This window comes from Myotis nattereri, assembly GCF_964212035.1.
Source record: "Myotis nattereri genome assembly, chromosome: 16".
Lineage (NCBI taxonomy): Eukaryota > Metazoa > Chordata > Mammalia > Chiroptera > Vespertilionidae > Myotis > Myotis nattereri.
In genome coordinates this window covers 42,353,164-42,365,497 of record NC_138091.1, presented here as the reverse complement: position 1 = coordinate 42,365,497, position 12,334 = coordinate 42,353,164, and the positions used below count along the sequence as shown (strand labels likewise).

Sequence of the window (12,334 nt, the reverse complement as noted above, 5' to 3'; positions counted from 1 at the left end):
AGGCAGGGCAGCCAAATCAGACACTATTAAGAAAGTGTACAAACTTTATTGGAGCACACACACACACACACACACACACACACAGAAACACACCTGTGCAGAGGGAAGAGCACCTGGCCACAGGGTCCACAGACATGGAGAGAGAGAGAATGGCAGCTTGTAGCGTGGCTCTTGCCACAGCTCCCCGTGTGACAGGGAAGGCCTCAGACGGAGACCCCACCTCAGTGATGGGGGACGCAGAATGGAGAGTCAGGAGGCCTGAGCAGCGGGTGCCCTCCGAACAGGGCCCCGAGGGCTGTAGAGTGTCTGTGGCCCCCGGTCTCTCCTCACAGCAGCTGCCTTGGGGCCGGAGCCCTCAGAGGGGCGTCCCAGCGCAGCGTCTCCTTACGCAAACACTTGGTGCCCTTGGCCCCACAGCGGAAGCCGGCGGGACAGCAGTGACGCTGATCGGCACAACAGATGCCCTGGATGGTCAGAGGAGGGTACGAGGGTTAGGGCAGGACCTGGCCAGGCCTGGACCAGACCCAGGGTAGGGATGGCACTGACCTGGCGGTAGGGACAGCAGGCCCAGCTCCCGCGGCTGTCTCGGCAGCAGGTCTGGTTATCGTGGCAGAAGTGCCCCTCTCCACACTCCACGTCCCCCGCACCCACATGAGGGCCGAGGGGCAGGTGGGCGGAATCCACCTCCTTCTCACAGGTTCGGGCCTTCACATTGCAGGTGTACCCATTGGGGCAGCAATGCTGACGATCCTCACAGCACACAGCCTGGGGTGGGGGTGGGGGGGCAGAGTGGCATTATGCTCTTGTCCCCTCCACCCCCAGGACTCAGCTCCCCACTCCAGGGGCAGGCAGGTGGACACTCACGTGGGGCAGCTGGCAGCAGGCCCAGCTCTTACTCAGGCTTGGGCAGCAGGTCTGCCCCACTGGGCAGCTGGTGTGCTGGTCACAGTCCGTGTCCTTGGGTTTGGACAAGGAAGCCCGGTAGGCAGGCACCTTCTCCAGTCCAGCCACGATCTGGGTCCCCCGCTGACACTGCCCCCCAGCCAAGCACGTGTAGCCCTGAGGGCAACAGTGCTGGTGGTCCGAGCAGCAGACAGCCTGGCGAGGGGAGAAAGGGCAGAGAATGATCTAGGAAGCTATACTGTGTGGGACGAAACACTGAGCCCCTATCCCATTCTTCTGCTCAGTCCTTCCAGCTGGGAATGAAATCTGAGAGCTGGTGTGCCCCTCTGGGCCAGGCAGAGAGCAGAAGAGCAAGGTAACAGGAGTCTGGCCACCTGCCCAGGTCAAGACAATGCCCCCCGCCTCCCCCCCCGCCATGCTACCCCAGTATCCATGCACCTCTGGGGCAGGACAGCAGCCCCACTCTCCAGACGCAAGTCGGCAACAGGTGGTGGAGAAGGGGCAGCTGGTGACATTATCACAGGGGACATCACTCTCCATGGCTTGGGGGACTGGCAGGCTGAGGCGGGCTGGGGCCTGCTCCATCCAGGGCAGCTGGCGGCCTTCCTGCATACAGGTACCCTTCTCTATGTCACATGTAAACCCGGCTGGGCAGCAGTGCACGTGGTCTTCACAGCACACAGCCTAGGGTGGGTAGAGAAGGGGCAGTAGGCACAGGGGCCTAGCTTGCTGCCCCCCTCAGCCCAGCCCACCCACCACTCCTGGGTACCTGGACATACGGGCAGCAGCCCCAGGCTCCCGTCGGTAGGCGGCAGCAGGTGTAGTCCTCTGGGCAGCTCACCTCCGTGTCACACTTCACCTCCTGCACTGTGGGTTGGGCAAGGAGGACAAGTCAAGCAGTAGCACCGGGGACCGTCTGGAGGTCCTACCCTTGGTGGGCTCCACAGCTGGAACCAGATGTTGAGGATGGAAGGCCACCCCTGGCAGGGATCCTAAAGCGAAGCCCAATGAGGAGAAGAGGGGGCTGTACCTGCCCTGGCCCCTCCAAGCAGCCACCAGTGCCCGCCCCCATATCTGCTCCTGGAAGAGCCTGGTGGGAAGCTCCTCCTCCTGGGGCAGGTGGGAGTCTGGGGCCTGCTTCTGGTACCTGTGTGCGCTGGCAGCTTGGTGAGGAGGTCCGTACTGTTCTCCTGGACGAGGCACTTCCCCTGGGCCAGGTCACACACGGTGTCCTGGGGGCAGCAGTGCTGGTGGTCGGAGCAGCAGATGGCCTGGGTGAAGGCAAGGGTGGGTCTTTGTGGCTTCCAGTCTTACTTGAGCACAAGGAAGTCAGGCTGACAGCTGGCACTGCCCCAATCCCCCACTAGGGGGTAGCATACGTCCTGTCAGCCAGCCTCAGGCCCCTGCAATCCCTGCAAGGTAGGTGTCCAGGCTAGGTGGCTGTGGGCACATAGCCCAACTGGCATAGCCCCTCACTCACATTAGGAATTGGGCAGCAGCCATATTTCCCATTAGGCAGCTCACAGCAGGTAGAATCGTCAGGGCACTGGGACTGTCCATCTGGGCACATGATCCCTGGAAGGGGAGAAGGTGTGAGGGGCAGCCAGGGTGGAGGGGAACTTTTCCTCGGCTAGAAGCCAGGCAAGGCCTCTCCTTACTCCCAACCCCCAACCTGAAGTTCACCCATCTCTTCACCTGCTCTTTTAGCCCTTTGTGCTGGGATCTTCTTTGCCAGGGGGAGGGTGCCCGTGGCGGTGAGGCAGCGGGTATGAGCCAGGTCACAGGTGGTACCACGGGGGCAGCAGTGCACCTTGTCTTCGCAGCAAATAGCCTGAGAAGAGAAGGTCCTGACTGTCTTTGCCCCTCCAGCCCCTCACTCTGCTCCTGCTGCCCCCTCCCACCCTTATCTTCCCAAACCTGTACCTGGGGTATGGGGCAGCATCCCCAGGAGCCGTCAAGCGTAATGCAGCACGTGGAGGAGTTGGGGCACTCGAACTGGCTGCCGGGGCACTGGACAGCACCCAGGGGGTTGGTATCTGTGGACAGGATGACCCAGATTCCACCAACCCAGTCAGTGGAGGTCATTGCCTCCATCACTCAAGGAGCTGCTGGCACCAGGGCCTACACTCCCAGCTACAGGGGGTTGGGGGGCTAGCACTAGGGCTCAGGCACTTTTTTTTTTTTAAATCCTCACCCAAGGATATGTTTTTACTGATTTTAGAGAGAAGGGTGAGAGAGAAAAACATCAATGTGAGAGAGAAGCATCAATCAGTTGCCTCCCGTACACGCCCTGACTGGGGATCGAACCAACAACTTAGGTATGCGCCCTGACCGGGAATCAAACCTGCAATCTGGGTGTACTACGGGCTGATGTTCCAACCAACTGAGCCACCCGGCCAGGATCCCAGGCACTCAAACCACTCTCCCACAAGCCAGGTCTTGCTTCAGACACATGGCACGGGACAGGGGCATCCACTGACCGGGTTGGCATTAAGCCAGCCCCGTTTGGCCTCTCCCCACCCCTGCAATGCCTGGCTCTGGGCCTGAGGTCCCGAGTGCTCTCCTTCCCCTCCCCGCCCCAGTGCTGCCCCTCTATCCAGAGCAGGGCGGGTGCTTAGTAGAGATGCCACACGAATGAGGACATGAGAGCAGAAATCAGGGTCACCCAGCCAGCTGGGCTCCTGGGTGCTCCAGCTCTACATGCCACCCATCTGCCTGCCCTCCATCCCCACCCCTACTGCACCTGATCTTCGGAAGCAGGACTGCCCATCAGCACTGCAGTGGAAGCCCCTTGGGCAGCAGTGGCGGCCATCCCCGCATGACACGGCCTGTGGGACACAGACAGCTGCACTGACTAGGCCCTCTTGCCTGGGAAGAGTGTAGGAAACATGTGAACACAGAACTGAGCCCTCCATTGAGCTAATGGTGCCCTCACCTCTGGGAAGGGGCAGCAGCTGGAGGTCCCCAAGACAGTGAGGAGGCAGGAGTGGCCAGGAGAGCAATGGGCATCAATCCGGCAGGGTCTGCCCAGACGCCTGCTCAGCGCTGTGGGCCATTTGTCCTGGGAAGAGAGGAGCGGATAAACCAAAGGACAGAATCCGGCCCCTTCCTCGGGCCCACCCAACATGACCTTTTGGAAAACCCCAGCTGCCAGCTCGTGCCTGGGCTGAGGGCACTCACCAGGGGATTGCAGCAGCTGTAGCTGGCTCCTCCCGGGTCCAAGCAGCAGGCCACAGGGCAGAGTTGACCATCTGGGCACTGCGTTCCAGCCACCAGCCCTGTCACTAAGGCCGCCAAGCTCACCAGGGTCCACATGATCCACCTGCAAAGTACCAAGAGGCATTTGGCAACTAGCTTAAGTCCACGCCACCCTTGCTTCTGGGGCCAGTCTCCCCCCAGGCCCAGGCCTGGGACTACCCGAGCCTCCCCCACAACTCCTTATCCAGGGAGGAAGCAAGATGTGGGGCCTGAGATTCGCTTCCTACATGTGTCCTGTGTGTGTGTGTCACACATGCCAGAGTGCGTGTATACCCATGAACGTGAATGCTGACATGAGTATGTGTGAATCTGTGTCTCCAACATGTGGCCTATCATGGGTGAATGTGTAGAAATGTGGTCATGAAAGAGTCAGGAAGATTTGTGGGTTTTGTGGGTCTGACCTGTGGGACTGGGCTGCCTCTGGGGTGTGGGGGAGGCATCAGTAGTCATGGGAAGACACACTGGTGCAAGGACCGAGTCCCCTCGGAAAAAAAGCCAGGGTTTCACTTCCCCAGCTCGCCCCTCTGAATGTCTCCTTGCCTGATACTGTGTTCACACCTGTACCCCGCTAAGGCCTGTTGGTGGGGGAGGGGATGTCACAAGACAACATGGGAAACCACGGGGTTGAGAAAAGGGAAGTGGAATCTGGGCTACCCTCCCCAGAGGCCAGTCACGACCTGCTCACTGGCCATCCCCCTCCTCACCAAGGCAAAGGGACACACAGGCTGGGTCGGCCTTTGAGACACTGTGTCCAAAGGGCCCTCAACACCACCAGGACCTTTCAGACTCTCCAAACATACCTTCCCTGCCCTTGCCAGTATCCTGGAGCCAAAACTCAGCTGCACATGAAGAGAGACCACAAGAGCCCACTCCGGAGTCAGAAGAAGGAACCAGCTTCGGTCTAGGGATGGGGCGCAGCCTCTCACTTCCTAAACAACTTTCCCCCAAGCTCAGCCAGCCCCACTAGTTCAAGGGTGGGCCCAGCTGTTACCCTGCCTCGAGGGGCAAAAACAGTGTTTGTTGAGCCTCTTGGGAGCCAGGCTAAGCAATCTACATTTTCTTTCTTCTTTGTAACCACCACCCAGAGTAGTAATTATCACCTTTACTTCCAAAGGCGGAAACTGAGGCTCAGAGATGCTAAGGAGCATGCCCACATCATATATCAAGTCCTAGAGGTGACAGGACTTGATGGCTCCAGAGCATATGGGACCGGGTTCATTTCTCGCGGCACCATGCACAGTGCCTGGGAATGAATCACAAGCCCCAGGAGGGGTAGAGGCCTGGGGTCCAAGCAGAGGGAGGGGACAGAAGCATCTCCTGAGCAGGTGGACCAGGCAGGGCAGAAACAGGGAGGGCAGAAGCTGCCAGGATACAGCACGGGTCCTAGTCCTAGAATTGCCACCACTGATGATTATATGAGAGCCTCCAAAGTTGCCCCCTCCACAGCTCCTGGCCAGGTAAGGATGAAGACGACTGGTCCTAGACCTCAGCCCCTGCACTCTCTCCTCGACACCCACAGCCCCCAGGCAAGGGATCTACAGCTCGCCCCAACCACTTCTTGGCTTAGGCGTGCCTGTACAGCTGTCAAAGTATTCAGGTCCCTAATGATTTCTTTTCCTTCCTGGGTATCCTGAGGTTAGGAATGACAGTGTATGTGTCTACTGAATACACATGCAAGCACACACCCTCAGGACCAGAGATGGGGCACGTGGGAGCCCAATTCCTGGCAGGTGGGTTTTGAGAGGCGGCTTCTCACCCCACCCCACCCACAGGGCCAAAACAGAGGGCGAACCGGAGCCTCTCCAAGCCCCCACCTCTGTCATCTTCCACTAGGTGGCGCCCCCCCAACTCTGAGTGTCAGAAGCAAGAGATTCCCAACATTTGAACCAACCCAACCTCGAGGCGCGTGAGCAAGGAAAAAAGTGGCTGAGAGGCGGAAGTTAGCTTGTCCTACCCCACAAGAAAGGAAGTAAGACAGAGCCAGACGTAACCACTCCCAAGCCCTTGGAGGAAGCCAAGCTCTCCAGACTCACTTCCAATCCTCTGTGCTCCGGGACTAGGAAGGGCGACCCTCCCGTTCCCAGGCGCCGTGGAGACGACCGACCTACCTACCTACCTACCTACCACCACCGCAACCAGACGGGGGAGGCGGAGCCGGCTCAAAAACAGAGCGGTCCCTGCTTTGCGGGAAGGGGCTGCAGCCCGCGGGAATGCGAGAAGGTAGAGAAAGAGCGTCCCTTCTAATGGGGGTCACTGCCATTCTGCTTAGATTGCCACCCTTCAAAACACTCCCTCCAGTGCATCGCAAACCCCCAAAGACGACACTCTGAGCGTCTTCTCTTGCCTCCCGAATTGAACTCCGGAGGAACCTCAAGCCCCCACGTCCCCGTGGCCGGGGCCTTGGGAAAGAGCGGGCGAGAGGTCTGCACTGCCGACCGCCTTACCTGCGTCCTGCTCCGCGCTCGCTGGGCAGCAGCAACCCCGCTGCTCACTGACCCGGGCCTGGCAGCGCGATGCCCCGCCCACCTCAGTTTCCATTGGCCAGGCGTCCGGGCTGTCGAGCTCCCGTTGGCTACTCGTCGATGTAGAGGCGGGGCCATCCTGGAAGGCCGTGCTTCTTTTCTACTCAATTCACTCCCTCCCCCTTTTCTAGGGATCATGTGATTGGAGAATCATGTGATGGGCGCCCTGGCTTGCTCTTTGCCTGGTGGTTTGCCCGAGGTGAGCCAGCGCCCGTCTGCAGACATTGGCAGCCCAAGGAGCTGCCCCTTCGAGTGTGCGTTTAAGGGCGTTTGCGGGGTGTTCGCTTCTGGATTTGGGACGCTTGTCCATCCTGTTTCTAGTCTATTCAACAAACTCAGATTGAACTTTGGGCTGAAAGAGAGTTGGATAAACCACTCGGCCCTTTCCCCAGGGTGCTCACCGAGGCCATGGGGTGTCGGAGGGAGACAGACTCAGATTCTACCTAATTTAAGGTACACGGTCGTGTGCCAAGTGCACGGTGTGTGTAGGGAAACGGTAGCAGGTTAGCTCTAAGCGGGAAGAAGAGATTTAATTCCACCTTGGGGGCACCTTTTTGAGCTGATCTGGGAAGGTTTGAACGCAGGTGGGATAAGTTGGATGGGATTGTTGGAAAGAGCATTAGGAAACGAAACGGAAAGGGCAGCCTCGGGCAAGGCTTGAATGCCAAGTTCAATGCAGTGGGGCTTGAAGAGATGCTGGGTGCCTGGTACAAGGCCAGGCAGGGGGATGGATGCAGAGTGGGAGTGGTTTTGTGGTTTCAGGTGGCGCTGCCTTCCAGGAATTGACATGGCTGGTGAGGAGAGAGAGATGTACCACACAGAACAGGTTAGCCAACAATAGGAACCAGACTGTTCGGTGCCAAAGGGCCTAGCCCAGGCAGAGGCTGGTGATGGGGGACACAGCAGGAGAGAGGAGAGGCCCAGAGGAACCTGGTGCTGAGCCTTGGAGGAAGGAATGGAGAGTGCTGTAGGCTAAGCCAAGAGCTTGAGCTGAGGGTGAGACTGGGGTAGGGACAAATCCAAGTCTGGGTAGGGAAGGAGCGGCCGGGTTGGGGAATGGTGTGGCAGTGGTGCTCAGCCCGGGGCTAGTGAGGGACCAGCAGTGGATAAAGCTCCTGAGAACCGGGACTATTCTGCACACTGGTGATATTAGGGGCAAAAACAGAATATTGGTGGCTAGCTATAGTTATAAGAAATATTAATTATGTTCTTCTGTTCACCAAGATGGCCTTGTTCTGATTAAAGAAAGGACATTCTAACCGGGCTGGAAGTTGTATGCCCCCGGAACTCAGGTGTCAACCTGGGACCTCGCAGTCAATCTTGGACCCGAGTCAACCTTGGAATGCGGTCCATTCTCATTCAAGAACTGCCTATTTGCTCAGCCGGCATCACTCATCATTGATGTTTCTATCTCTCTCCTCCTCCCTTCCTCTCCAAAATCAATTAAATATATACAGATATTTTTTAAATGAATGCAGTGAACCTCCACTTTCTTGGAGGGTGTATAGGGCCCCTGAAGACTGCAGAACCTCCCCCTATTCCTCAAGAAACACTGCAGTATCCTTACACCCTCCAATTCAGGAATCTATCTGTCTCTGCTTTTTGCTTTTAAGGAGGGAGAATCATTTTGTGATCAGGGAAGCAAAACAAAAACAAAACAAACAAACAAAAAACCCCAAAGTTCCAGAGCCACACAGAGATGTGCCCTGTTCGCTGAGCCCTCCCAGCCCCCTTCACCAGTCCTTGTGATTTTTAATGTTGACAAAGTCAATTGACTGTAAATGTGAGGGCTTATTTCTGACTCTCCATTCTATTCCACTAAACCAGGTGTCTGTCCTTACGTCAGTACTACACTGTCTTGATTACTATAGCTTTGTAGCAAGTTTTGAAATTGGGAGAAGTAGGAGTGCTCCAACTTCTTTTTCAATATATTTTTTTTATTATTAATTCTGAGTCCCTCGAATTTCTATGTGAATTTTAGGATCAGTTCCTGCAAAGAAGACAGTTGAGATTTTGATAGGGAATGCACTGACTCTATAGGTCAATTTGAGGTGCATTGCCATCTTAACAATATTAAGTCTCCCTATCCATGAATATGGGATGTCTTTCCATTTATTTATTAGTTTCTTTTTGACAGTTGTCAAGAATTTCATGCTATAAATGTTTTATAGTTTACTTAATAAGTATCATGGAATGAGCTTTTATGTGTTTCCACTTTTTTAAGTTTTTCTTTTTTCTTAAATATATTTTTATTGATTTCAGAGAGGAAGGGAGAGGGAGAGATAGAAACATCAATGATGAGAGAGAAACATTGATCAACTGCCTACTGCACACCCCACACCGGGGATTGAACATGCAATCTGGGCATGTGCCCTGCCTGGGAATTGAACTGTGACCTCCTGGCTCAACCACTGAGCAACACCAGCTGGGCTGTGTTTCCGATTTTTTGAAGTTACCAATAATTATGCAATGAATATTTGTGAACAGGTATCTGAGTGCACATGGTGGGGTTAAATTCCTAAATGTAACATCGCTGGGTAAAGGGTCTGCATATTTGAAATGTTTATGACAAATTGCCTTAAAATTTTCCAACTTACACTCTCAGTCATGGTGTTTGGGGGCACTTATCTCCCATTTACTTGCCAACTTTGGATATGCCAGTTTAATTTTTTTTTTTTTTTTTTTTTTTTTTAGCCAATCTGTCGAAGATATTCCCTGGTTGTTTTATCAGCATCTCCTTGATCTCTAGGGAAGCTGCGTATTTGTGCGTATACTTATTCTGTTTATATATTTCTTCTGTGAATTGCCTGTTCTTATCTGCATTAGTCAGGGTTCTCCAGAGAAACAGAACTAATTGCTTGTGTACGTAGAAAGAGATTTATTAAAAGGAATGGACTCACATGATTATGGAAGCTAGCAAGTCCAAAATCTTCGGGGTAAACCAGCAGGCTAGAGACTCAGGGGAGCAGATGGTGCAGATGAAGTCCAAAGGCAGTCGCTGAAAATTTTCCTCTTGCTTAGAGAAGCCAGTGTTTTTTTTCTATTCAGCCCTTCAACTGATTGGAGGTGGCCCACATTAGGGTGGGCAATTTGCTTCGGGCAAAATTTATCTCTTTAAATATTCATCTCATCCAAAAACACCCAAAAAGTTGACAGATAAAACGACCTCATTATCCTTTGTTCATTTTTCTTTTTTTTTTCTTTCTTTTTTTTTTTTAAATATATTTTATTGATTTTTTACAGAGAGGAAGGGAGAGAGAGATAGAGAGTCAGAAACATCGATGAGAGAGAAACATCGATCAGCCGCCTCCTGCACATCTCCCACTGGGGATGTGCCCATAGCCCAGGCACATGCCCTTGACCAGAATCGAACCTGGGACCTTTCAGTCTGCAGGCCGACGCTCTATCCACTGAGCCAAACCGGTTTTGGCGCTTTGTTCATTTTTCTACAGTTTGTCTTTTTCTTATTGAACTGTGGAAGTTCTTTATACATTCTGGACATTATATATGTTACAGATGTCATTTGTCTTTTATCTTTGTTTATGATAACTTTGTAGTCAGGAGTTGTGTTATTGTTATGTCATCGGAAATCTAGCAATCTTTTCCCTTGTGACTTCTGCTCCCCCCCCCCATCCTCCCACTCCCTCACCCACCCACCACCCCCCACTTAAGAATTTACAGACATGTGCTTCCTGGTCCATTTCTATTCCTGCTGTAGCCCCAGCTGAACTGGACCTCAGAAGCCAGTCCTGGGCTGGATTGAGGACCACAAGTGACAGGAAATGCCACTCGGGAGCCCCTGGATGTGTCCCTCTGGCTAAGAGGTTCCTCTAGAGCAGTGATGGCGAACCTATGACATGCGTGTCAGAGGTGACACGCGAACTCATTTTTTTGGTTGATTTTCCTTTGTTAAATGGCATTTAAATATATAAAATAAATATCAGAAATATAAATCTTTGTTCTACTATGGTTGCAAATATTAAAAAATGTCTATATGTGACACGGCACCAGAGTGAAGTTAGGGTTTTTCAAAATGCTGACACGCCGAGCTCAAAAGGTTCGCCATCACTGCTCTAGGGCAGTCCCAGGGTGGCCTTCAGAGGTAGTGGTCTGGATAAAGGGTTGGGGAGCTCCCCTCTCACTTCCTCATTCCGCTTCTCTCAGCCTCTGCCTGTGTCTTCCAATCGCCTCTGCAGGGTTTTCTTCATTCTGAGTGACCACTGTTCTGCCCCAGAGTCACAGCTGCCCCAGAGGCAGGGGCCTCTCCCCCTGAGATCTTGGGTTGCCCAGTTAAATTTGAATTTCAGATTAGAAACTCTTTTTTTAGTATAAGAAGGTCCCATGCGCTATTGGAGACAGACTTACACTTAAAAATTACTCATGGTGTGTCTCAAATTCAACTGGACAGCTTGAATTTTTATTTGCTAAATCCGACAGCCCTGAAGACTAAAGTTGGAGTGGGGGCACGGAAACAGCCTCTCCCTCCCATATTCCTACTCCTTCCCCTTCCTGCCTGACTCACCTTGGGATGAGCCACTGTTGCCCCAGTTCCGGAGGCGCCTGCCCTTCCTCATCATCAGGCACCTGACTGGTGCCCGTGGGGCTGGGCTAGGCCCTCCCGTCTGTCCGTCTGGCGGGTGTGGGGGAGGGGAGTCTGAAACGGGCCAGTGTCCTGGCTAGAGCCTGTGGAGGGATGCTTGGCATCAGAGGCACTGGATACAGTCAGGAGACCTGGGTTCCCGCCCCAGCACAGACTGTGAGCTTTTGCAGTGCCCTTGGGCAGGCCTCCTCCCTCGTTGCTGTTTTTTCATCAATTATTATTTTTATCAAAGTCTGACATGCAAATAAAATTTTAGACAAATTATCACATGAAGTAGCACTCTTGTCCTCTTTCCTTTCCTGCTCTCGACATCCACTTTCCAACTTTTCAACAGTTTCCTCTGTGAGTTTCCCCTGCATCTGTAAATCAGTGTGCGGCTGAGAATTCTGGCCTCGGCGTGTTCATCTGGGCAGTGAGAGAGCGTTACCCTGCTCCGTGCCAGCTGGGAGGTTCAGAGCCTACAGTGAGCTGCAGCCACTCCACCCGGCCCTGGGGGTAGGCCCATATCTCTGCTTGAAGAGTGATACCGGATGGTATCTTTAAATCCAGTTGTGAGGTATGGAATGCAGGGTGGGGGTGGAGGGAAAGGGGAGGGGTGTGTGAGGAAGGGGAAGGCAGGCGGGAGAAGCCTGGGAGGGGAGTCCTTTCCTTGGCTCTTCCCAGGCCCTGGCCAGAGGGGCCTCCAGGGGTCTCCGCCCCAGATGCTCCCTGGAATCACCTGGGGAGCGTTTGTAGCCCCAGAGGATCTGATGTGCCCGTCTGCGGCCCCTCCTCTAGCTGAACACCCCCCCACCCGCCCCCGCCCCTGCTTTGCAACGGGAACCTGGTGCTGGTGAGGAAACGCCTCTGGGCCCCTCTTCCTCTTACAGCTATGGGATCTGGCTTATTCTCTGCCTCGTTTCCCCATCTGTACATTGAGGCCACTGACAATGAGGCCCTCCCCGCCACGGCCCTAGCACAGGATCGGAGACAAGTACATGCTTGTGGAGGGGGGAGTCCCAAAAGTCTAAATGCAGGATCGATTTCAAAGAACTGACATGTATAGTTTTAT

At 54.1% G+C, this 12,334-nt stretch overlaps 1 protein-coding gene across 1 annotated transcript; it reads right to left on the bottom strand.

The window, feature by feature from the left end:
* Nucleotides 1-21: 21 nt before the first annotated feature.
* GRN (granulin precursor) lies at nucleotides 22-6,668 on the bottom strand. The gene is made up of 13 exons (XM_081110495.1): nucleotides 6,606-6,668; nucleotides 4,084-4,225; nucleotides 3,839-3,964; nucleotides 3,647-3,731; nucleotides 2,827-2,939; nucleotides 2,599-2,734; nucleotides 2,384-2,478; nucleotides 2,051-2,174; nucleotides 1,673-1,770; nucleotides 1,342-1,587; nucleotides 865-1,098; nucleotides 547-765; nucleotides 22-464 (listed from the first exon to the last, which is right to left on the bottom strand). The coding sequence occupies exons 2-13, from the start codon at nucleotides 4,216-4,218 to the stop codon at nucleotides 327-329; spliced, it is 1,749 nt and encodes a 582-aa protein (XP_080966621.1). The 5' UTR covers nucleotides 4,219-4,225; nucleotides 6,606-6,668; the 3' UTR covers nucleotides 22-326.
* Nucleotides 6,669-12,334: the final 5,666 nt, after the last annotated feature.

Excerpts from the sequence above, each read along its gene's own strand:
- GRN (XM_081110495.1), bottom strand. The coding sequence starts at position 4,218 with ATGTGGACCCTGGTGAGCTTGGCGGCCTTAGTGACAGGGCTGGTGGCT. Across the intron at positions 3,732-3,838 it reads GCTGCTGCCCCTTCCCAGAG|GCCGTGTCATGCGGGGATGG; the intron begins GTGAGGGCACCA and ends TGTGTCCCACAG. Across the intron at positions 1,588-1,672 it reads GCTGCTGCCCGTATGTCCAG|GCTGTGTGCTGTGAAGACCA; the intron begins GTACCCAGGAGT and ends TACCCACCCTAG.